The 21,608-nt window shown below is 52.5% G+C and overlaps 9 protein-coding genes across 9 annotated transcripts; 7 read left to right on the top strand and 2 right to left on the bottom strand.

Annotated features, from left to right (window-relative positions):
* The first annotated feature begins 568 nt into the window (after positions 1–568).
* On the top strand, positions 569–3,428 carry HD553DRAFT_311152 (ribonuclease T2-like protein). Its single transcript, XM_046179930.1, has 12 exons — positions 569–832; positions 939–1,287; positions 1,371–1,382; positions 1,499–1,560; positions 1,731–1,841; positions 1,933–1,974; positions 2,064–2,272; positions 2,356–2,437; positions 2,526–2,547; positions 2,638–2,775; positions 2,913–3,073; positions 3,167–3,428. The coding sequence occupies exons 1-12, from the start codon at positions 599–601 to the stop codon at positions 3,302–3,304; spliced, it is 1,560 nt and encodes a 519-aa protein (XP_046036982.1). The 5' UTR covers positions 569–598; the 3' UTR covers positions 3,305–3,428.
* An 89-nt stretch (positions 3,429–3,517) lies between these two features.
* Positions 3,518–5,202, top strand: HD553DRAFT_311154 (phosphoribosyl-ATP diphosphatase). Its single transcript, XM_046179931.1, has 7 exons — positions 3,518–3,754; positions 3,832–3,880; positions 4,010–4,105; positions 4,224–4,263; positions 4,372–4,468; positions 4,682–4,838; positions 4,933–5,202. Exons 1-7 carry the CDS (start codon positions 3,554–3,556, stop codon positions 5,019–5,021), a joined length of 729 nt encoding a protein of 242 aa, XP_046036983.1. The 5' UTR covers positions 3,518–3,553; the 3' UTR covers positions 5,022–5,202.
* Positions 5,203–6,410: 1,208 nt separating this feature from the next.
* HD553DRAFT_335268 (uncharacterized protein) lies at positions 6,411–7,392 on the bottom strand (the record flags this gene model as incomplete). The annotated part of the gene is made up of 3 exons (XM_046182184.1): positions 6,411–6,906; positions 7,104–7,181; positions 7,264–7,392. 3 exons carry the CDS (start codon positions 7,390–7,392, stop codon positions 6,424–6,426), a joined length of 690 nt encoding a protein of 229 aa, XP_046036984.1. The 3' UTR covers positions 6,411–6,423.
* A 3,279-nt stretch (positions 7,393–10,671) lies between these two features.
* On the top strand, positions 10,672–11,549 carry HD553DRAFT_311159 (stress responsive A/B barrel domain-containing protein). The gene is made up of 3 exons (XM_046179932.1): positions 10,672–10,804; positions 10,946–11,058; positions 11,234–11,549. Exons 1-3 carry the CDS (start codon positions 10,717–10,719, stop codon positions 11,450–11,452), a joined length of 420 nt encoding a protein of 139 aa, XP_046036985.1. The 5' UTR covers positions 10,672–10,716; the 3' UTR covers positions 11,453–11,549.
* On the top strand, positions 11,550–15,087 carry HD553DRAFT_295934 (RNA dependent RNA polymerase-domain-containing protein). Its single transcript, XM_046178503.1, has 4 exons — positions 11,550–12,239; positions 12,315–13,031; positions 13,090–14,451; positions 14,537–15,087. Exons 1-4 carry the CDS (start codon positions 11,816–11,818, stop codon positions 14,971–14,973), a joined length of 2,940 nt encoding a protein of 979 aa, XP_046036986.1. The 5' UTR covers positions 11,550–11,815; the 3' UTR covers positions 14,974–15,087.
* A 138-nt stretch (positions 15,088–15,225) lies between these two features.
* On the top strand, positions 15,226–16,467 carry HD553DRAFT_342033 (cytochrome oxidase complex assembly protein 1-domain-containing protein; the record flags this gene model as incomplete). The annotated part of the gene is made up of 7 exons (XM_046182701.1): positions 15,226–15,546; positions 15,621–15,636; positions 15,699–15,764; positions 15,831–15,938; positions 16,065–16,148; positions 16,262–16,321; positions 16,418–16,467. The coding sequence occupies 7 exons, from the start codon at positions 15,226–15,228 to the stop codon at positions 16,465–16,467; spliced, it is 705 nt and encodes a 234-aa protein (XP_046036987.1).
* A 689-nt stretch (positions 16,468–17,156) lies between these two features.
* On the top strand, positions 17,157–19,881 carry HD553DRAFT_311165 (uncharacterized protein). Its single transcript, XM_046179933.1, has 5 exons — positions 17,157–18,015; positions 18,097–18,523; positions 18,605–18,633; positions 18,698–18,975; positions 19,045–19,881. Exons 1-5 carry the CDS (start codon positions 17,249–17,251, stop codon positions 19,668–19,670), a joined length of 2,127 nt encoding a protein of 708 aa, XP_046036988.1. The 5' UTR covers positions 17,157–17,248; the 3' UTR covers positions 19,671–19,881.
* HD553DRAFT_311167 (uncharacterized protein) lies at positions 19,882–20,414 on the top strand. The gene is made up of 2 exons (XM_046179934.1): positions 19,882–19,989; positions 20,065–20,414. Exons 1-2 carry the CDS (start codon positions 19,935–19,937, stop codon positions 20,244–20,246), a joined length of 237 nt encoding a protein of 78 aa, XP_046036989.1. The 5' UTR covers positions 19,882–19,934; the 3' UTR covers positions 20,247–20,414.
* A 125-nt stretch (positions 20,415–20,539) lies between these two features.
* HD553DRAFT_349985 (uncharacterized protein) lies at positions 20,540–21,330 on the bottom strand. The gene is made up of 3 exons (XM_046183499.1): positions 21,250–21,330; positions 21,056–21,138; positions 20,540–20,977 (listed from the first exon to the last, which is right to left on the bottom strand). The coding sequence occupies exons 1-3, from the start codon at positions 21,275–21,277 to the stop codon at positions 20,687–20,689; spliced, it is 402 nt and encodes a 133-aa protein (XP_046036990.1). The 5' UTR covers positions 21,278–21,330; the 3' UTR covers positions 20,540–20,686.
* Positions 21,331–21,608: the final 278 nt, after the last annotated feature.

Here is a 21,608-nt window from a genome sequence, read left to right on the forward strand (position 1 = left end):
ATTGTCTTGGTAATTGCGCATTGCGCATTTCCTATCCGACTTCCTTCGGGCGGCCGATCTTGTGAACAGTTTATCGTGATATCGTGATGAGTCCCATCCTACCAGTTTTATTCAGCAATTTGCCTGTTTCGAACAGCTCGTCTATCGGAAGCCTGGAGAAATAGATCGCCGATCAAGAAGGTAACGCGCGCGCTAAGACGATCTTATCGAACGTGTGCCAATCGGTCGAGATGGTGATTGTGGCGAATCACTTCCGATATTGTCGGCGCATGAGGAACGGTATCGTCGATCTTGGACTCGGCCGAGATCACAATGTCCCTGCGACTCTTCGTCGAGCGTATGGGCATATTGGTTGCACGTGTGACCATGATAATGGAATCAATCGCAGATCGCAGGACATCCCGAACGTTTCACTTAGCGCCGGACCTGGAGAGGGCGAGTCGGTTATGACCGGTCGGTGGTAATGAACGTTGGCCGTTTGTTGTTGATGTCCCCTTGGGGTATATAGGTAGCCAGAGTGAGATTGGACTAGAAAGGGGAAAAGTTGTACGATATTGCACTTTGGCCCAGTCAGCCGTAAATCATACACTTGACCACGATGCGTTCCTCTCATTTTCTCTCCCTCTTCGCCGTCCTCCTCGTCCTCGGTCTGGCCAACGCCGCACCCCACGCCGCCGCTCAGCTCGAGTCGTCTCACAAGCTAGAGTCGAGGACGATCGGTCACATCTGGTCGGCGTTGGAGTTGTTCTTGTACAGACTCACGCATGGGGGCCAGTATCCTCCGGGCTATGGACAGGCGCCGGTGACCAGTACGAGTACGACGGCAGTTATCGTGAGTGTTGACGGGGCGCCGATATGATGGCTTGTGAATTGCGTAACGGACGTTTCAGCCAGGACGATTGTGGCTCACACCAGGCGTTTCTGTTCATACGTGATAGCCTACCAAGACCTCGACCACTGTCGCTCAATCCTCCGCTCAGGCCAGCACGACCGCCATCACCTCTTCCACCGCCGTCCCTACCACCGCAATCTCGACCCCGGTCACTTCAGCCTCGTCAACCATCGCCACCTCGACCTCGACTTCCTCCACCCCTAACCCCGCAGCGACAGGTCTCACAGTCTGCTCCGCCCAATCACTCGACTCGTTCCCCCTCTCCTGTTCCAGCGCGGCTTCGACCGGCGTTGATACCTGTTGCACGGAAAGTCCGGGTGGACATTTGCTCTTGACCGAGTTTTGGAATACGGGCAAGGATAGTGTGGGCCCGAATACGACTTGGACTGTGCACGGTCAGTCATGCGCTTTTCGACCGAGAGATGTTTTAGGATCTTAGAATTGTGAAGGCTGATGCGTTGTTTTTTGGTATGAGCAGGACTTTGGCCTGGTAAGCGTCCCCTCCCTCTACGCTGTCCAAAAGACAAGCCCGGAATTCATAACTGAATTGATCGAATTTGGAGCTGATCCTCATTCGTTACCTTGCCTTGCCTTTGATGGCGGTAGATAACTGCGATGGGTCTTACGAGTCTTACTGTGATCCCGCTCGAGAGTTGCAGAACGTCACTGTACGTCCCTTTTCCTTTGCATCTCGGTTTGATCGTTTCGCGCCGTCTTTCACGTATCCATGTGGTCCGGTCTCGCTGATCTTTCTCTTCTCCTCTTGACCATTTTCTACATATCGATGTATCGGCGATGACGACGATATCGGGGCTGTACTGTCATGTGATGCCAACAGGCCGTCATCGAAGCTTCCGGAGATCAAGAACTCTTGGGGTACATGAACGCCTTGTGGAAGAGCAATACCGGGGACGATGAGAGTTTCTGGGAACATGAATTCAACAAGCACGTGAGTCCGATTCAGTTTTGGCTGTATTGCTGTGCAGTTATGTTGAAGAGCCAAGGCGCGAAGCTGATATCTGGCTATACAAACCGGATAGGGGACTTGCCTTTCAACACTGGAGCCGAAGTGTTTCAATAACGTGAGCTTCAAATCCAATTCTTGCCCATGTTTCCCATAACAGTCAGCTCGTACCGGTACTGACAGACCGTATTTCATCATTTTTCCCAGTTCCAACCGCAACAAGACGCCGTCTCCTACTTCCGCAAGACCGTCGCTACGCACAAGACCCTCCTCACTTACGAGACCCTCGCTAGTGCGGGCATCTTGCCGAGCTTGACGCAGACTTATACGTTGGAGCAGGTCCAGGGGGCTTTGGAGAAACAGCATGGAGGTGGGGTGAATGTGAACTGTGATGGGAGCGTCTTTGAGGAGGTCTGGTGAGTGCGATTTTGGGTTTTTTTTTTGGGGTTCTTGCGCCAGGTAAGGAACGAGACTAAGTAAGAGGGGTGGGGTGTTGTAGGTATCATTACGTCTCGCAAGGTTCGATCGCGGATGGGAATCTCGTCCCGGCTCCTCTGGTCGGTAGCAAGTCTACTTGTCCCGTGAGTCTGGTTTCCCCTCGAACCAAGGTCATCCCGCACTTGCGGACTTGCTGACGGGAACCACCTTGTGTGCTTCAACGGGATGTAGAGCACGGGAATCAAGTATTACCGTAAGCCATTCTCATCTCTTCCTCCGTCCTCGTCAATCGACATCCGAGCCCTTGGACAAACGTGCTAACGAAAGCCCAATGATCTATCAGCCAAGTACACCACCATCCCCGCTGAACAACCCGTAGGATCCCCCGGTGGAGGCAAGATCGTCGATGGAGGCAAGGTGTTCCTGTACGCGGGACCCTCTACCGACTATGTTGCGCAGAAGAATTACTTGACCTCGACCGGTGAGGCCTTTTCTCTGTCAACCGCAGACGCAGAGGCATGAATCATACAGTAGAGGCTGATTCGGAGAACTATACTTTTGATCTTGGTTATCGACAACAACACGGACTTGGTATCATGTGGGGGTTTGTGGTTATAGGTAAATGGTACGCTTCGGGTACTCCGGCTGGATACACCCTCAAAGCGGTGGAAGGTGGGAGTTATACGTTGACGACGAGCAAGGGACCCTGTGCGGTCGATGGGACGACCAAGTTGTTCTCTTGCGGGGCGGAGGTGACGAAAGGTTCGGAGTTCGTCTTTGTGAGTCCCACCTTTGTGCGAAAAGTACAGTCTTGGGAACGGGACATTCGCTGACCACGAGATCAACATTCGCATGTGTGCTTGATACGGCAGGCCGCTGATGGCACGCTCACCCTCGGTGGATCTGGCGCGTTCTCGGCTGCGCAGACGCCTTCGGGCCAGAACCAGATCCTGGTCTACCAGAACAGCGATAACGCTGTCAAGCTGGTCATCGTGGGGATCGCTCAGTAACTGAAGGGCGTTTGGGGGTGTATATGAAATGTTGTAGGTGATGGCGAAAAAAAGAGAGAATGGGTTGTGTGGATGTACGCAGTTAGATGATGCTTGAACCATGCGTGATGAAGTCAACGACAAGTCCAAGCTCTGTGATCGCATCGAATTGATGATGACGACAGCATAATCGACATCGATCGATCGACCTCGTACTCCTCCTCCTACCCTCGACCACGATTCCTCTTACATCTACTGCGCACTCGTCGAATGTTGGCGAGAACCATCTTGAGACGCACCACACGATCCATCGCACCTCGCAACGCACGTTATTTTTCGCCTTCCGTCACCATCATGTCCCCTGAAAAGCAACAAGAACCCAGGGTCATCGAGAGCATCGACGTTCCCGGGGATGGGATGAAGTGGGTCAAGCTGAGAAAGATCAATTGGGAGGATCAGACGGGAAGGAAGGTCCGCTCCGAGTCTCTGCACGCAAATTCACGGCGTCCCGTCCTGTGGTGCTGACGTACATGGTGGATCCATTGCAGCGAGTCTGGGAAGCCGCCGATAGGTCGACTAGGAAAGGAGAGATCGACGGTAAGCTTTTGCTTCTCCTTTTTGCCCTCCTCCTATCCTCTGTCCATCCTCTATCTATCGTCCTCGAAGAAGTTCTGACTGATAAAACATATACGATTGAAATGATATCGATCTTGTTCGTCGTAATAGCGGTAGCTATCGTAGCGCTCATCGCACACCCGAAGAAACCGTTATCGACGGTGATCATCGAACAGTACAGGCCGCCTATCGAGAAATACATCATCGGTAAGTCCAGTGCAACTACGAATACAACATCTCTACTACTTCTTCGTTACTCGATGTCAATCTTTGTTATTAACAATTTCATTGACTTTTCTGGATGGAATACGTTGCGTTCCAACAGAGCTTCCCGCGGGATTGGTCGATGAAGGAGAATCCGCCGAGTAAGCCTTTGTCCCATTCTCTCTCTCTCTCTCTCTCTCTCTTCTTTTTCAGCCGTACCTCATTTGCTTGAGTTGACTCGACGCTCACGTTGATCTTGACAATGATAGGACGGCAGCTTTACGAGAGTTGTACGAAGAGACTGGGTATGGGGGCGGGGATAAGGGCGGGGGGAAGGCGACTGTGAGGACTGTCACGCCGATCCTGGTAAGTCTCCCATCCTGTTCCGTGTTTCCTTCTTCCTTCTTCCTTCTATACAGCTAAATTCATTCCCCGAGCTGATTATATGTGATCGCATTTCTGCCCCCCCCCCCTTTTTTTTGTTCCTTGGTAACCCTTTCGGATCTCCCCACGTCATCCTACGTTCCCCTTGTTCTCATCATCCACACCACACCACGACGAACGGCAACCTAACGACAGGTCTCCGACCCAGGCCTTACGAGCGCTAATATGAAGCTCGTCATCGTCGACGTTCAATTGACAGAGGACGATCCGGAGCCAGAGGCCAAGTTGGACGAAGGGGAGTTTATCGTCAAGAGGATCGTCGAGATCAAGGATTTGTGGAAGACCTTGGAAGGTGAGGTTGTGATTGAGGTTGAGGTTCGGGGTTCTGTAGCGTCCCACGTGACGAGCTGACGAGACCTGTGTTTGCGGGTCGGTTTTTCGAATAGACTATTCGGAAAAGGGGTTCGTACTGGACGCTCGCCTCTCACACATCGCCATGGGTTTGCACCTCGCCGGACAGCTCGATAAAGAGTGAAGTACAAGCGGAGGTTCGGGCGATACCCTATAGTAATATCATCGATCCCGATTGGTTTGTGGAGTGGGAGTTGTTGTCGAGTCGTAGGGTCGGGGTCTTCGTTTGCGTCGAGTGTGGATTCGAAATGTACTGCAGGAAATACGATGACGATGTACGTTACATATACTCTCGAGCTCCTTGATCCCGTCGTCCTTCACATCGAGCGCCAAGCTGCTCGAAGCTCACAGGCTATACAACAAACGAAACAAACAAACAAACGAAACAAAACCCACCATGTATGCTCTCGCTCTCTTCTTGCGGTTTGCTCTTGTGTGCTGCTGGATTCAGGAGAACGAAAAGGAGGACCTAAATGAGGAGGTGGATGAAGAACTGGAGATCGTACTTGAAAAGTGGGTGGGCTGCTGATTACTTCGATCCCTGCTTTCAGTTCGTTCGAGAGGTGCCCTGCTCGTAGAGTACTCCTTTGCGCCGGTCACTTTCCACCAGATATCCTAACCATCTTTTCAACGTGATAGACCTGAGGTCGTTTGTTGAGAAAAGAAATCTATATATTTTGCAGTCAGCGGAAAGCGCAGATATCTACGAGTGGAAAAGGAGATGTTTTGTGGATCTCAGTCAAAAGGGAGACGTTTTGCGAGTCGACCCAATTTGTTATTAGAATGACCGTTCTAGCGAAAGAGCGACGAGTTAGCAGAGTCGTAGCAATAGACTTGATTTGAAAGACCCACTCACTTTGTCCAATAACCCCCCGCTCACAACACCCTCGTCCCCACCCGCATCCTTGTCTCCCATACCCTTGCTTACACCCTTGCCCTTGCCCGTACCCTCACCCTTGCCCGCTACCTTGCCCCCAATTCCCTTGCCCAAATCCTGCTGCTGAAAAGGAGCTCTAATGACTTTCCCTACGGTCGTGCGAGGAGTTGGCGACTGAGTATCCCGTCGTTTCCGTTTCAGGGCTAGGGGTGGTGCGGGTCTCGAGCTTGAGCCGGTCTGCGTTGTTTGGGAGGTCGACAAAGTCGACGGGAAAGGAAAGTGGTACGGCGGAAGAGGAAGTTGTTGCTTGGACATTTGTTTGATGAGTTGGGGATATATTAGATCGACGAGCTATTTTATCAAATAACAAGTGGTTTGATCAGAGGTTGGACATGAACTGCGAACACTCGAACATGACCTGCAAACACTCGACACGACCTCCGCCTCTTGATCACGGATCGACAAGATCGAGCGGAAACAGATTCAGAGGCAAATTGTATGCACAGGAGGGGTGAAACGTCGAGCATACGAGCTGTTTGTACTACAAAGTTCAAGACACTGGTCCGTATAGCCATAGCGAACGACCGGTCAATATTCTCTTCCTCCTCCTTGCGCTTCCAAACACGTTATTGCCAGCTCTTGTACAACTCTATCTGTTCCTGCCACTTCCAGTCATTTCGCAACCTCCAACATCGTCTCGATATATCCCATGATGGATCCTACTTGCATCCCGACATCGATGTTCAGAGCGATTGTCATATAGCAAATCATCAAACGCAGTGTCGGTGGTGGCAGTGTTGTCTTTCATCTTGTCTTGACAAGAGCACAACAACTCCGGCAACTCTTTCTCTTTCGGGAGAAGACCAGTCTCAATGGAGCACCCCAAATCTTTCGTTCCAGCTCGACCATGATCGAGGTCCCGTTGGCCGACCCAATTGACATGGTCGATAACCAAGGTTGGTAAGTTTCGCGGCAATACAACAATACGAAATTCTTGGGCAAGATCGATGGCGTCCCAGGCATCAGATGGTATCGGGGTGGAGGCGCTTGAAGGATGAGCAGCAAGACTCCAAGGCGATAGTACCCTAGGGCCTGGGGGTTGGGGTAGCGCTTGGAAGATGAGCAGCAGGAGCTGTATCCAAAGGCGAAGGTACCCTGTGAGCAGCCCGTCTCCATCTCCTCGGAGTGGGCTTTGGACCCCCTGACGATAGATCCTGTTGCCTTCTCTTCTTGGAAGGCGGGACGACGAGGAGCTCCAGGGAAATCGGGAGTCGGGAAGCTCTCCGTGGCGTTTTCTCTCTGATGCTAACTTGATCGAACGCTACCCACTCCGGGTTGGATCAGGCGGACGGGACGGGACCAAGATGAGCGATGTCTGATGACGCTTTGGCGACCTGGTCGAACGACCTACGAGTTCAAGCTGACGAGGTACGTCATTGCAAGAAGCTCGAGGTGACACGACTCGGGACTTGCATGACATGAGACGCACGCAGCGCGAAAGGATGGTTGAGAGTGATTCCATCAGACGATTCACTTGCCATTGCCACCACGGCGTGACATTCATGACATGAGCCGGCAAAAGAAGTGCCGTGTGGTAGCCGGGTTTCAAGTGGATCATCCATCGCCTCGTCAACCGCCTCCCTCACCCGGATATATGATTGAGTTTACATCCGTGGGAATCGTCGGTTGTCACCCCCACCCCCCACACGATGCCGGAAGTATATGGCTGACCTCGGCTTATGTCAGAAGGTGACGACATCGTCATCCCAGGCAGAAGTGGCAGCAGGGGAGGAGGTTTAGCGCGCCATCATTTCGATCCACCCGGCGATGCGATGCGGTGAGACTTCCTTTGGGAATCGACCGGGGTTACCCGCGGGGGTGAGGGGGAGTGGATCGAATCGAAGGATTGCATTCTAGCTTCTAGCTCCTTGCTTTCTCTACCCTTTGGCCTCTCATGGCCTCTTGTGTTCCGTGACCTCAGCATCTTGTAGACTAGCTCGAGTATGTGTGTAGCTTGGGATATATATATATCCCCAACCTTCGTCAACCTCGCCCTTCTCTCTACCTTTACAAACTCCGCCCGATCTCAAAAGCTCTTCTTCCGATCGATCGATCCGTAACACGAACACAACAATATCGGACCTCCATCTTCAAGAAGGAACGAGGCTCACGCTTACGACACACACACACTCATACACACCTCTTGCTCTTGCCTCTCGACCTCCCGATAATCTGGGAACGACTTTTTACGAGCCGAGATCTCACGATACGATCTTTAATCTTTAACCTTATAAGCAAGATCTCACCATTAGATACGAACCCATGTCTACGACGGAGACGGCCATCGCACCTTCATCTACTCTTTTAAAACCTACTACAGCCGACCAGCTGCACGAACGGTATTACTCCCAAAAAAATTATTCTTCTTTCGATACCGACGTCAACACCGCTCAAACTCTCAATATCAACCTCGACCCGACCGGACACGCTTACCTCCCCTTCCACCCCACTTCGTTCGGGTTCGAATTCCCCCCACCGTCGAACTCGAGCTTCCCGTTCTCATTAGGATTAGGATCTTCCGCTACTGGGAGGTTGGTTTTGGGTATGATGCAGAACCCTATCGATATCGATATCAACATCAACGTTAACGTCAACAATAATACTATCAATAATGATGATAACAACAGCCCGGGGGAAGCGATGTCGACGACACTGCCAACGCCAATAGGGAAACAGGACTGGGTGTATACACCAACACAGACACATACTCGGGCACAGGTCACCGTCAACCCGTCCGACCTCTCTTCTTCCTCTTTTTCCGAGATCGAACAGAATCGGAGGAGAGAATCGGGGGAGAGCGGGATGTCTATGAAGACGATCGTCTCCCGAGTTCTGGACGTAGGCGATGACGATGAGGAAGATGATCCTGAGGACGAGAATAAGGAGGATGGACTGGGATCCCAATCCTCGTCCAGGTCGGGATCCCCCGAGGCCGTCATCCAAACAATAGTTGAAGTTGTACCGAAGACGGAGCGTACTTTAGGTCCGAGGTCGAGGTCGAGGTCGAGGTCGGCATCGGCATCGGGATCGGGATCGATGTTGAAACCGGCATCCGGGCTCAGGACGAGATCGCCAGAAGGAGAAAGGGAAATAGAAGGAGAGAGGGAATACTACAGTCCGGTCCCGCCTAGACGCGTTACTCGGCGGAGGTCGAGCGTCAAGTCGAGCGTCGGCAGTGATGATGATGCCGACGAAGATGGCAAGAGGAATGCGAGTGGGACGAAGGGAAAGAATAGGAGTAGGAATAAGAAGATCAAGGTACGTCTCTTGGTGATGAGATGGCTGTGACTGTGACGATGGTGTTGATGGGGTTTCTGCGTGGCGAATCGTGTAGTTCGCGCCGAAACGGACGACTTCGAATACCAGCAGCGGGTCGACTTCAATTTCGACTTCAAACTCCAACTCTGCCTCGCCCAACTCGACGCTCAACTCGACCTCCACCACGACCACGACCACGACCTCGACTTTCTCGGACGCCGTCGTCCACCACCCAGACTCGGCCTTCCACATCCCTGACCCCCCGCACCCGTTCTCGTTCAGAGACCTCGGGTTACAACCTCCTCCGCCGTTCTGTTCCAATGAAACCGGACATCACGGTTCAGGAACGGGCGATGAAGATGAAGACGAGGTGGGCAAGGATGGACGGGTGGTGGTCAAGGGTAAGAGGAGGGAGATGAACCGGGTAGCTGCGAAACGACACAGGGAGAAGAACAAGGACAGGCTGAAGAGCGTGAGTCTTCACATAATCCAGGACGCTGCACAGGAGATGATGCAACGATACAAACGATAGGGGCGGTAGCTGACCCTTTTTGGTCATTGAATTTGAAACCGATGCGCAGTTGGAGAAACGTAAAGTCTGGCTAGACCACGCCGTGGCAGAGTACGAAAAGAGCAATAAGCGGTTGAGCGAGACGTTGGACAGGCTGAAGAGGGAGAACATGATGGTGAGTTTCCCGTCCACCGCCTCCCGCTTTGTTTTGCCATTTTGCCACTTGTCCTCTGGCGAGCTGTTCCTCCAGACGGGGAGGTTACAGTGCAGTGGTGTTTGGATTGGAAGTTGAACATGGTTCTGACGATCGTCACGGTGTTTTGCTTGCGTTTGGGTAGCTCAAGGGGATCGACGTCGGGGTGTGATCCACTATCCCAAAAAAAGGAACGAAAGAAAAAAGAAAAAGAAACGATGAATACGGACTCCTGTACAGGGAACTGTGCAACTTTTGACTACGGTACGGACTCGGGCTTGTACATGCCATCTTGATTACTACTGTATCACGACTTTTAGGGGAAATGCTATGGGTCGATTGTACTTGACGTCTTGGATCTTTTCGATGTTATGCTAGATGATATTCTTCGGTTGTCTTGTGGCGATATGGGCATCGTCCAGCAAAGCCCCCTTTTCGGTCGCAATCGAGACGAGGTCTTGAATTCTTGGCTATCTTAAGCCCTTGAGAACATCAAGTTGTCCTTGTAGATTCACTACTCATTGCGATTGCGATTATGAAGAAATTGGTTGTTATATCAGGCGATGATGACGATGACGATGACGAATCACAAAAAGGCACACCTTTACCCCCCTGGACCCCTGGATGATCCATATCCTTCCAAGGACGACCACCCTAGCGCTTTACATACGCTGGAAAGGCCTTTCTTGTGCTACTTTGTGTCTGCTGATCAGGACCTCGTCTTCGTCGTCATGAAAAGGCGTGTTGCGTGTTGGAGCGTTGGCGGTGGTCACCCTTTGTCCGTAGCAGAGGGTGCTGGTTCGGAGGTTCCTTCGGCGTTTTGTTACGACGAGTACTTAACTAGATCGACAGATCCACAGAGAGAGAGGGGGTCGACTCTTCGATACCTCTTCGTCATCAAGAGAATAGCTCAACAGCGAATGCTACCTCGTTTCCTCACTACTGCTGCCACTACTACAACACTACTTCGACAAACGATCAACAAGATGGCTCCTGTTACCCACATCGGTAAGTTCAAGTACCCCATATCATCACCCAACCTCCTCGTCTCAATCTCGCGTCATCCCGATCCTCTACCTCACTGAGTTACCTCGAGCTAACTCCCGTTCGTTTGATTTCGATGACGAACTGAATGACAATAATTTGTAGTCGGCTTCCGCTTCAAACCTACCGTCTCGGAGGAAGACAAGCAGAGGTTGATCAGGGAGATGGTCGGGTTGAGGAAGAATTGCGTCAAGGAGGATGGAAAGCCGTACATCTTGGTCAGTCTTTCGGAGGATACCGGGATTGGGATTCCAAGAATGAGGTTTGGGACTTGGGTGCTGATCTCAAAACATCTCTTCATATCTTGGCTGGGGACGAATGTTCACCCGTGTCGATCATTCATCGTTGATATGATCACCTATCACCCCCCACCACTTTATATATTTATTATAGTCCCTGACCGGCGGCCCTCAATCTTCCCCGGAGAAAGCTTTTGCGACCCCGCACGACCTCGTCTTCCACGTCCTCTTCGCCTCCGCAGCCGATAGGGACTATTACTTACAGAAGGATCAGGCGCACAAGAAGTTTGGGGGGGAGACGGCGGCGAAGTTGTTGGATGGTGAGAATGGGGGGGTGGTCGTTCTGGATTTCGAGCATGTTTTGGAAGGTTGAGACGCGCGAGGAAGTCGGGGTTGGGCATATTCGAACTCGAAAGTTGTGAACCTCGAACCTACCTTTCTTCACGGTTGTATCCTGTTCTTGTCTTCATACAATAAACTCATTGATACCGCAACAACACAGTATGCAGGACTAGTCCTCTTAGCCGGTCTTTTCCTTTTATTTTCTTCTTGGACGACGATGGGACCCGGGATATAGTCAGGACCATACACGACCCTATTCCAATTTATACTTCACGTCGCGTCTCAATCACGCTCTTTCCTTTGAATCCCCTTTTTCCGATTTCGACACCTTCAACTCCAACCTCCTCCTCATATCACGCTAGAATCAAGGGATCGAATAGGGGTATCTCCTCGGATGCTGCTTTCCAGCTCGCAAGGCTTGCTAGCCGAGTGGGACTGGGAGACCGGAGAGCAGGACTTGGTAGATTCAGACGAGGACAGGGATGAGGATGAGGAACTCGGATTGGGTCTGAAGCGCAAGTCGTGCAGGTTGGAGAGGAATGAGATTCGGGTCGAGGTTATAGCCGAGGAAGAGGAGGATGGGGAAGAGGAGGAAGAAGAAGAAGAAGAAGAGGAAGAAGAAGAGGAAGAAGAAGAAGAGGTTGAGGAGGAAAAGGTACAAGAGGTAGATGAGGAGGAAGAAGAAGAAGAAGAGGAAGAGGTCGAGTTCCAACCCCAGAGAAAGCTTTGGAGCAGGACGGACACTTCGACGACGCTGCCGCTCGAAACTCAAGGGTCGACGACGAGGGTCAGCGCGTTGTTGGATGACAGGCCGCATAGTGAGTTTCGGGAACAAGAGCCAACGAACTTGGGTGAAGCGATGCACTGAGACCTCATGTCTGCGGCACGGTCAGAACGCTTGCGTATCGAATCGGGAGGAAGCCTGTTCGGATCTCGTCCACTGAGCACACCCGACGTACCTAGCAAGGACAACTCGAATACCCTTACTCCTGCCGAGTTGGAGTTGGGATTGGAGGACGACGGGTTTCCTATCGACGACGCCCTCATCGCAGCGCTGAACAACGGATACGTGTACGACCCCAAACTCCGTCCGTACGTCTGCAGGCAACTCGAGAGCGGGCTCGATATCTCTCCCGCACCAGGCCCGTCGGAGGGTTGTCGTGCGTACCGGCTGTTCCCGGCGAACAGGTTCTTGTGGTATCAATTCAAACGACCTCGGTCTATGGACGAAGTGTATCGCAAGCTGGATAGGGTGATCAAGCATCAGGGGAAAGAGTTTGTATTCCTCGGCACGACGGAATCGAGGCTCCGGACGGAGAGCGTGTGTTTTTTCCAGGAATCGTCTACGCTCACAGCGAAGGATGTTAGGGAATCGCTGGGTGATTTGGCTGGCGTGTTCATGAAAGACGGTCCGGGGAAATACGTCGCGAGGATGGGCCTGAGTTTTACAAAGACCGAGGAGACGATCGAGGTCCCTCCCGAGCGGGTGGGGTACATCGAGGATGTGGTGGCACCGGATGGAAAGGCGTATACGGATGGGTGTGGGTGTATCTCGGAAGAAGCTGCTGGGCGTGTGGCAAGGGCGTTAGGGTTGAGCTTTATACCTACAGGTGCGTGAGCGTTCTCACTCGGATCTTCGGCCCGGCTGACGGCATTCTACCTGCGTAGCCTTTCAGATGAGGTACGGGGGAGCAAAAGGCATGCTAGTCACTTACGGCCAGCAAGACCTCTTGCGCATGTTTGGAGAGGAAAAGGACATCTACCTCCGACCGTCCATGTGCAAGTACTCGGCACCGCAGTTCCAGCACCTCGAGATCCACGGATGGTCTAAACCCCGTGATCGACCGGCTAAACTGCAACGAGCGTTCATCCAGGTCTTGCATACCCTCGGGCTCCCGTATGAACGGTTTCGGGAGATGACGCTCGCAGAGATCGACCGGGTACAGTCCATCGCGCTGGACCGTGACAAGGCGTTGGCTTGGCTCGAAAGGGACGGGGCGGAGTTGGATAGCGGGGAGATCACCATGACCGATACGGCGTACCGGATGATCAAGGCCGGGCACGACGTCAAGGAACCTAGGGTGCAAGAGTTGACGGGCAGGATGATCGGCGCGTTCATGGTCTCGTTTCGTGAGAAACTCTCCATCCCGGTCTCTCAGTCGGCTTTCGTTTACGGTATTTGCGACGAGACACGGACGTTGAAGGAGAACGAGGTGGTCGTACACGCCTCGAGGTACGGATATATTACGGGCAAGGTCTTGGTCAGCCGTTCGCCTTGTGGACATCCGGGAGATTTCCGTCTGCTTGAAGCCGTCAGACCGCCCCTGGGACCGCAATGGAAGAACTGTATCGTCTTCCCTATGGCAGGTCGTCAACCCGTCGCCGATCAAATGTCGGGAGGTGATCTGGATGGGGACGAATTCTTCATCACGTGGAACGAGGAGCTCTTCCCGCCCAACATCGTGCCCGCTGATCCACGTACGCCTAGACCAAAGATCCCGTTTGCGCACACCAAGGAGTACTCGGATGAATACCTGGTCTCGTGCATCAAACGACACGTCGCTTCCCAGTTGCTCAACTATGAGATCGGCAAGACGCACAACATGTGGGAAGAGATGACGGAAGAATCCGTCGAGGGGGCCGCCTCGAAGCTGTCCCTCTACCTGAACACGCGGTACGAAGCCGCTATGGATACCAACAAGTCGGGGGAAGAGATCCCACCCATGCCGACCGAGGCCGAGGTGGAAGCGTGGCGCGGTCCACGACGACCCTTTGGACCGATCCATCAATTGCGTAGTTTGGTCCCCGCTGCTGGATTGCCCCTGAATCGAGCGATCTTTGAGACGCCACGCAAGTCGACCCATGAGAGGGAGAATGCCGAATGGGTCAGTAGCGAGGTGAGGCTCGAGTTCCAGCTCGACCCGGATTTAGTGTACAAGCCGGAACATCCTTCTTACAAGGGGTTCCGGGACGAGTTTCATAAGATGAGGAAGGGGTATGGCGGGTTGCTCGCCCAGGCCCAAAGACGACGTAAGTTGATGATGTACCCTGAACAATTCGCTATGTTCCACGCACTTCGCTGACCGGCAAAACACATGTACGTGGTTGGTATCAGTCGAAGGGGCGAACCGCCCACTACAAGGCAAAGCCACCTCGCCCTCTAAACGACAAGACGACTCGTTCCGCAGAAACATCAACAAGCTACTAGAAGAACAGGAACACGCCATCCTAGAGAGTTTCCGAGTGAAACACTTCACCTTGCCCAACACGGACGACATGCTCGACCTCGACCCGCTGTTGATCAAGGCCTCTGCTTTTTACGTCGCAGGGTACGACGCGATCCGGAGCGGGGAATGGAATCGACCTAAACCGGCCCTGGCGTGGCTGGGGGAAGACCTCCTCAACATGCGCAAGGCGTACTGCGTGACACGGCAGAACGGACATCCTCGGCTGGCCGCCTCGGTCGCCTTTGTACCGCGTAAAAGTAAACTGTTTAAAAGCGAAGGCGGGTCTAATGGAGGGCCCGTACGCACCGATTCGAATTCTGCATAGAATAATTGAGAGGATCTTCTTCTTCTTGTATATACCCCACGAGCACGGCCAGACTTGTACATACTTGACACGAATGTAAACCTTGTAACGACGACATGCATCATACTCATCATACATGATCATGATTTGCTTCCGCGCTTTCGTCAGATCGCTAGAGTTGGGAAGTTGGCAATGTACTTTGGATCGACCTTGATTTACCGGCAACTACATAGTATTCGCCAACGATCCCTGATAACCATACATCTCCTCACCATGAGCTTCAGATTACCTGCTAACATGATCCGGACATCCCTCCGCACGCCAGCCCGCCAGATCTTACAGCGTCGTCTGGCAACGACCGAACCGGAAGGGATCACCTTTTCCTCGAAAGCGAGTCGCCCGTCTACGTTGAAATACGAAGCTCCGGAAGCCGGACGAGCTTATATGGCCGCCAAGTCTGGTGTAGCTCCGACTGCTCCGGCGGAGGGTCGATATGTGAACGGAGTCAAGCAGGAGGAATCGTTTGCAGGGCCTAGTCGGCCTAGGATGGTTTACGATCGACCGAAAGAGGCCAGACCGTTGCCTCAGCTCAAGGTCAGTTCCGGGTTCCATCTGTGTTGATATTTGAATTAGGAGAGAAAGGTTGATTTGACAGGATGCTTTTACAGTCAAACTGGATGATGTGTAGGTGTTCACTCCCGGTTAGTCAAGGATGCCACAAAGCTCATCCCGGATCGGACCTCTAGATACCGCCCTTGCTACACTAGGACTCGGAGCATGGGCAGCTTTCCTATTACACGCTACCAATGCCGGTGAGCAGCATAATCTCTTGAAACCCGCATCCATACTGATCGTCTATCTCTTTTGGGCGGTGGTAGAACGACTCTCTTCCTCGGTCCTCCGTCAGATCACATACCAGCTCAGGAATTCGGAAGAGATTAAGCAGCTTCTCGGTGATCGGGCACATTATGCTGAGAATTGGTACGGTGAGTATTCGCGCACTGTCACAGTATGACCGTATATATATATGTATATATATATATCGCCCTAGCATGTACCCGGAGCTGATTATTACTTGCTGCGTCTTCGATCTGGCTTGATTACAAATACAGGCTTCGGTGAACCGTGGATCTCGGGTAACGTGAACTTGTTGCAAGGCAAAGTAGACCTCAAGTTCAGGATCGAGGGTAGCAAGGGTGAGCCCTGGCCTCTTCGCCTCTTACCCCTCTACAGTAGTACCCAGCTTGACCGTATGTTGATCGTCATCCTTACGTCCCGGCCGGGGTCTGTGACCTGTGTGGCCCCGTAGAGAAAGCGACGGTTTACTTTACGTCGATCCGACCGACGGAGAATGCAGAGTTCCAGATCGGTAAGTTTCAAGTTCCCCGTCCCTGGAGCTCTTGATCATCGATTCTCTCTCTATGTATCAGCTCATCGGGTTCGTCCTCTGCCTTTGCTTTTGTAGTCCGGTACAAGGTCATCGCTGACGATGGCAAGGTGGTACAACTGGCTTGAGTTCGTTCGAGCAGAGCTGGGAAGGTTGACGCAGGGTAGGAGCAGCATGCGGCATGTAAAGTGAGATGGAGCGCCGTTCTATTGAGCGAATGTAACGATATTTTTGATCGAGTTTCCAAACGATTCAGTACATCGAGGACATCGTTTGCGACATACGAAAGCGAGCGATTTTCACCGCTTTGATGACCGTGATATCCGTCCTGACTGATGCACGCATGCTTGGACAAATTTCGGGTCGATGACCTAGCTTTGCGCTTGCAATCGATTCTGAAGTTACGAGTAGTATAAGGGTCGCTGGTATTAAATACCATCTAGAGACATGCGGGAAGCGTTGGAGGAGCTGGGGATCATAGACAGAGAATTCTGTCGCTTCAAGGACGATATCACAGGTACCGTTTTTCCGCTGAGATGTTTGCTGAAACAAGCTGATGATCTGAATTATATCATAGGGTTTGCCTCTCGTATGCCCCGTATTGTACTTGGAAGCAAAAGCGAGCATTGTCGATACCAAATCTTGGTCGATCTTGGCTTTGAAGAGCTTGAAGACTGCAAGGAGGAGACAGATTTTCTGGACCTGGCTGTTGCGAACCCAGGAGAGGAACAGGTGATCCTCGACATCTTGAGCGAGTAAACAAGAAGGGCGGACAAAGCCGATTCACGAAGTTGCCCAACTTGATCAGACCTAAACACTTCTACCTTTTGTCTTGTTCATCTGTATCGTATCGTCGTTACATGCCAGATCTGTGACCCACTTGACATTCGACCAGGAGAGACGGCAAGAATGCAATCAGAGGAAGAACAACCTACGAAACGACGTCGGATTCGACACTCGGTCGCCTGCGACGCCTGCAAAGTCCGCAAGTCGAGGTGCGAACTGGTGACTGCGGCAGGATGTCATCGATGTTCGGTTCTCAGGACGCCTTGTTCTCTCACCATTACTGGGAGCACGAGCGATAAGGGACCTACTTCCACACCTGTTGCACAGGATCTTTTGCCGGGTCCATCGTCCCGCAGGTCGTCTACCTTGAACGGAAATGCGACTCGAGGTAGTGCTAGCTCTCGAAGTCGTCCAGCTAGCAACCCGGTCTCGATCTCTCCTGCCCCACATGCATCTCCTCTGGATAGAGACCAGGTCCTCGCTGCGATCGCAGAGATTAGGGATTATACCGCTCGGATCGAGGTACTCAGCTCGTCTGTCATGGCCGCCATCTCTGCACCGGTCGAATCACCCCAATCTCAACCCGTAGCAGGACCATCATCACGGCCAGCACAGCAATACATGCAGCACCAGAGCATTCCTCTTCTCTCCCGATACGAGTATGAACATCAGCATCGACAGTCTACTGTCTCGCCTCCGGGACAGTCCACCGTCTCTCCTCCGATTCGAGAATGGTCTACCTCCGACGACCCTTCGGTCGTCAAACCATCGCATACGGATCCGGCCGCTCTGTTGCATTATACTTGTCAGGGGTCGGATGACCCGGATATTGCGGATTTTACCGCTAGAGCTCCTTTCACTCGGGGTGTCGTTCAAGGTGCTTTGGATCGGTGAGCCACGGTTTGATACCTTGTATCCGTTTACATGACTATTTCGACGCTGATCCTGATCTGACATCAAACGCAACGCAGCTTCGCACAGGCCTTCTATCGGATCATGCCTATCCCCCATTTCCGGGACCCAGCGGTCTATCAACATCCCCCTCTTTTTCTGAAGACGTGCATGCTGTACTTTATCGCCTGTTCCAGCTCCTCGGACGTCCCTCTGGACAACCTTCAACGACAGACCATCTTTCAAGCGACCGACCGGGCTGTTCTCGACCTCCCCTGTCTACCACCGGATAGGGATACCGTACTAGCCCTCCTCATACTGTCCATGGCGCCCGCTCAACCGCAGAGCAGGTTTTTACGGGTGATGGACCCGTATAACGCCTCGGTCTTGGCGTGGAATACGATCAAGAGTTTGGGCATGGATCAGGTCTTGCAGGAACATAGGGCGGATCGGCAGTCGACGACGTTGTTCTTTGAACGGCCGGATCGGTTATTGCAGTTGTGTCTGGTGAGCCCAGGGTTGTGCGAAAAGGATTTTACTAGTCGATTGAAAGAAAAGACTGGTCTGTGGATTTCGCGGTGATTTTAGCTGTACAGCGTGATACATCGGCATAGACAGTACGTATCTCGAGTAAAAATTCGATCAACGATCACTTCCGCTAACGTTTGAATCGAACGCTAGATCCATGTTTGATACGACGCCCAGCCTATCCGTGGTCGCCGTAGAATACCCAGACCTGGCGACCATCGTCTCTTGGCGGGACGCAGAGACGCTACAGTCCCCCTGGTTGGTTCACCTCTTGGTCCAGTCCACGACGCTTCGCGAGATAGAGGCCAAGTCGGTTCACTATCGAGCTCTGAGACAGAGTGCGACATTGGACCGCAAGGCCATCGACATGGTTTGCGAACAGATGGAGACTTTGGATGGCGGGTATCGCAACGAAGATGTGATGCCATCTAGTGAGTGACTGCTACATTCTGCTCGCGAGAAATCCCGGTCGTTGACCGACCGATACACACTCGTTCCAGTACCCTCGTCGAGCTACCTGCGACTGGACATTCTCTGCTCGGACGCTATCATTTTCCAAAAGGTCAACTGGGACCTCGAGACCTTGACGTTGCCGGAAGAACCTGGCAAGACCGGTCTGTCTGGGTTACGCGTGGCCAGAGTTCTCTACGTCCGAGCGGTCGAGATCGTTCGCATACTAGCCGCAGACCGGACAGAGCTCTCCGAATTACCTTCGCGCCTGCTCAGTGTCGCGTTTCTGGCCTTTACAACGATCGCCCAGGTTAGGGTCTTGCATAGAATGATTCCCGGCGAGGACGATCCTGGTGGGCTGAGCTGGGCGGTCGTCAGCGCCGCCAGAGAGGTCTTGCTAGCCTCCCACCAAGCAGCGCCGGTCATCATCAAACGCATCGAGAGCCCCTTGCCTATCACCGCCGCGGGAATCGAGAAGGGCGAATCGGAGAGTCCTCTTCCTCCTCCGCGGCGAGGTCTGGCGAGTCAATACCCTTCGGCACAGCTCGAGCAGGACGCTCGATTCATGATCAACCCGTTGTGTCTCGACGATATCCCGGAAGACTGGATGACCTTGTTCGGATCGGGAGTCCTCGAGGCACCCGCGTTTTGGACGGGTCAGACGCCAGGCACGTGATGTGCGATGTAGCCCCGGTCGACTGCGGCGTCTTACGTCACGCCTCCTGCTACTCTCTTCCCCGTCGGACCGGCGGCAAGAGGAAAACCTGCGAGCTATATCGGGCTGCACAGAGACGTAGACCGTATGCGATCTCGACCGTATATAAGAACCATCTTGCCGAGTTGTATTCGCAGATTTGGCGTGCAGAGACGGTATCTGGATGCCCAGACCTTGTAGACCCACGCGAGAAATCATAAAACGCGACAAGCCTTTGTACGCACCATGTCGCCTGCATCGTCACGCACGAGTTTCGACGATGCCTTGCTATACGTCGAGGGTGAGCCGAGTTCCAAGTTGTCAAGCCGGTTTCAGACCATTGACTGTTTGGGGAGCTTGTTCATTGTCAAACCAGGTATCATCATCCCTCCCTTGGTCGTCATGATGAAACGCGGCTGCGGACCTGAAGTCCTGCTCAATATCTTCCTCTGCTTTTGCGCTTGGATACCGGGAGTCATACACGCGTGGATCGTCATCGCTCGGAATCCATCAAGACCACCGGTCACGGCCTACGATCAAGCCGAATACAACCTCTAGTGAAACCTCTGTGGTTCTTTCGGATCGGCGGAACGCACGCTTCGACATTCGAGATATTATTGTATCCATTCCACGATCGTGCTCGACAACAATCAACATCTTGTACTCGTATATACCAGAGCGATATGAGCCCGCCTGTACACCTCGCACTTGTCATATGTTGTCCATCGTTACTTCAGCATCGGCGAGGACCAGTCAGATCTTCGTCAGATCTACAAGACGAGACGTTCAGAGGTTGAAGGGAACGACAGCCCTTGACAGCATCTCGAGCGATCTAACTTGTATGGGAAACACATGGCATTACATTACGTCTCATTACAGCAGAGCGGAATCCGGGTATAAGTATGACACATGATGCTCCCGATCTTAAGGGAACATCTTCCTCCTAACAAAACTCCCCCTGGCCTCTCTTCTCCCCCTCCTCATCCGTGGTAGGATTTCTAGGGGTTGTTCTTCTTCCACTCGTCATTATTCTCCCTCAAACCTAATGCTACGGCGATAGCGATCACCGCGGCAAGGACGATCACGCCGACGATCCCTATGCACCACCAACACTTTTTGGAGATCTTACGTCGTCGGAACGGCACGTTTTGTTGTTTTTCTTCCTTAAAAGGGTCGTAGGCGTAGTCGGTGTAGAGTTGGGGGGCGGGTGTGATGTGATTTGAAGGGTATTGCGAATGCGAAGGGTATGGGAGGAGGGTTGGTGGAGGGTATTTTTGTCGCTCGTTCATCTTACTCGCGACGTCGAAGGAGGATCAATATACCATTCCCAGGCTAAAAGCGATACTGTAGAGAGGTCGGACACGTACCTGGATCGTCTGCTCCTGTGGGTGATAGGCTGTTTGGTCGGATTCCTGATTATTATTGTACGATTCGTAAGGTGCCGGTCCGTCTAATATGAATGAAAGAAGTGATGACGATAAGGAAATGACAACCCAACACTTATTTAGTTGATCAGGCAGATGATATATATTCATACTCGCGCATAGGAAGAAAAGCTCACCCGGAGTTTGAAATTGTTGGCCGTTCATTCTGTCTCGCTTCGATAGAGTCTTATATCCTGTGTTCGGTATGGTAATGGCATTACCTCTTGTATCGACAATAACAAATGATCACTTCCACGTACTGACTATATACTCGTATACCCCGCTCGTAACGAGTTGAGGGTTCAAAGTTTCGAAACGCCGGACCCTTAATTCCGTAGGAGTTAAGCTCGAGACGAACCACGCCGGTGGAAGAAAAGGCCGATACGCGATGCTCGTCCGCGCGGGGCAACGTCCTTCGAGCTCGCATTCGTCGGCAAAAACGCATGATGTCTACATGTAGTTCTGGTTCGAGGGAAGGAGATTGTTTGGGATTTGG

The sequence above is a fragment of the Filobasidium floriforme genome, assembly GCF_021052385.1.
Source record: "Filobasidium floriforme strain CBS 6241 chromosome Unknown HD553scaffold_10, whole genome shotgun sequence".
In the NCBI taxonomy this organism is placed as follows: Eukaryota; Fungi; Basidiomycota; class Tremellomycetes; order Filobasidiales; family Filobasidiaceae; genus Filobasidium; species Filobasidium floriforme.

Coding starts and splice junctions, on each gene's coding strand:
- HD553DRAFT_311152 (XM_046179930.1), top strand. CDS start 599: ATGCGTTCCTCTCATTTTCTCTCCCTCTTCGCCGTCCTCCTCGTCCTC. Junction 2,776..2,912: donor GAATTACTTGACCTCGACCG/GTGAGGCCTTTT, acceptor TTGTGGTTATAG/GTAAATGGTACGCTTCGGGT. Junction 3,074..3,166: donor AAGGTTCGGAGTTCGTCTTT/GTGAGTCCCACC, acceptor TTGATACGGCAG/GCCGCTGATGGCACGCTCAC.
- HD553DRAFT_311154 (XM_046179931.1), top strand. CDS start 3,554: ATGTTGGCGAGAACCATCTTGAGACGCACCACACGATCCATCGCACCT. Junction 4,106..4,223: donor TATCGAGAAATACATCATCG/GTAAGTCCAGTG, acceptor GCGTTCCAACAG/AGCTTCCCGCGGGATTGGTC. Junction 4,469..4,681: donor GGACTGTCACGCCGATCCTG/GTAAGTCTCCCA, acceptor ACCTAACGACAG/GTCTCCGACCCAGGCCTTAC.
- HD553DRAFT_311159 (XM_046179932.1), top strand. CDS start 10,717: ATGCTACCTCGTTTCCTCACTACTGCTGCCACTACTACAACACTACTT. Junction 10,805..10,945: donor GGCTCCTGTTACCCACATCG/GTAAGTTCAAGT, acceptor AATAATTTGTAG/TCGGCTTCCGCTTCAAACCT. Junction 11,059..11,233: donor ATGGAAAGCCGTACATCTTG/GTCAGTCTTTCG, acceptor TATTTATTATAG/TCCCTGACCGGCGGCCCTCA.
- HD553DRAFT_295934 (XM_046178503.1), top strand. CDS start 11,816: ATGCTGCTTTCCAGCTCGCAAGGCTTGCTAGCCGAGTGGGACTGGGAG. Junction 13,032..13,089: donor GTTGAGCTTTATACCTACAG/GTGCGTGAGCGT, acceptor CTACCTGCGTAG/CCTTTCAGATGAGGTACGGG. Junction 14,452..14,536: donor CGCCCAGGCCCAAAGACGAC/GTAAGTTGATGA, acceptor GGTTGGTATCAG/TCGAAGGGGCGAACCGCCCA.
- HD553DRAFT_311165 (XM_046179933.1), top strand. CDS start 17,249: ATGCAATCAGAGGAAGAACAACCTACGAAACGACGTCGGATTCGACAC. Junction 18,634..18,697: donor GTGATACATCGGCATAGACA/GTACGTATCTCG, acceptor ATCGAACGCTAG/ATCCATGTTTGATACGACGC. Junction 18,976..19,044: donor CGAAGATGTGATGCCATCTA/GTGAGTGACTGC, acceptor CACTCGTTCCAG/TACCCTCGTCGAGCTACCTG.
- HD553DRAFT_311167 (XM_046179934.1), top strand. CDS start 19,935: ATGTCGCCTGCATCGTCACGCACGAGTTTCGACGATGCCTTGCTATAC. Junction 19,990..20,064: donor TGCCTTGCTATACGTCGAGG/GTGAGCCGAGTT, acceptor TTGTCAAACCAG/GTATCATCATCCCTCCCTTG.
- HD553DRAFT_349985 (XM_046183499.1), bottom strand. CDS start 21,277: ATGAACGGCCAACAATTTCAAACTCCGG. Junction 21,139..21,249: donor CCAACAATTTCAAACTCCGG/GTGAGCTTTTCT, acceptor CATTCATATTAG/ACGGACCGGCACCTTACGAA. Junction 20,978..21,055: donor CACAGGAGCAGACGATCCAG/GTACGTGTCCGA, acceptor GTCGCGAGTAAG/ATGAACGAGCGACAAAAATA.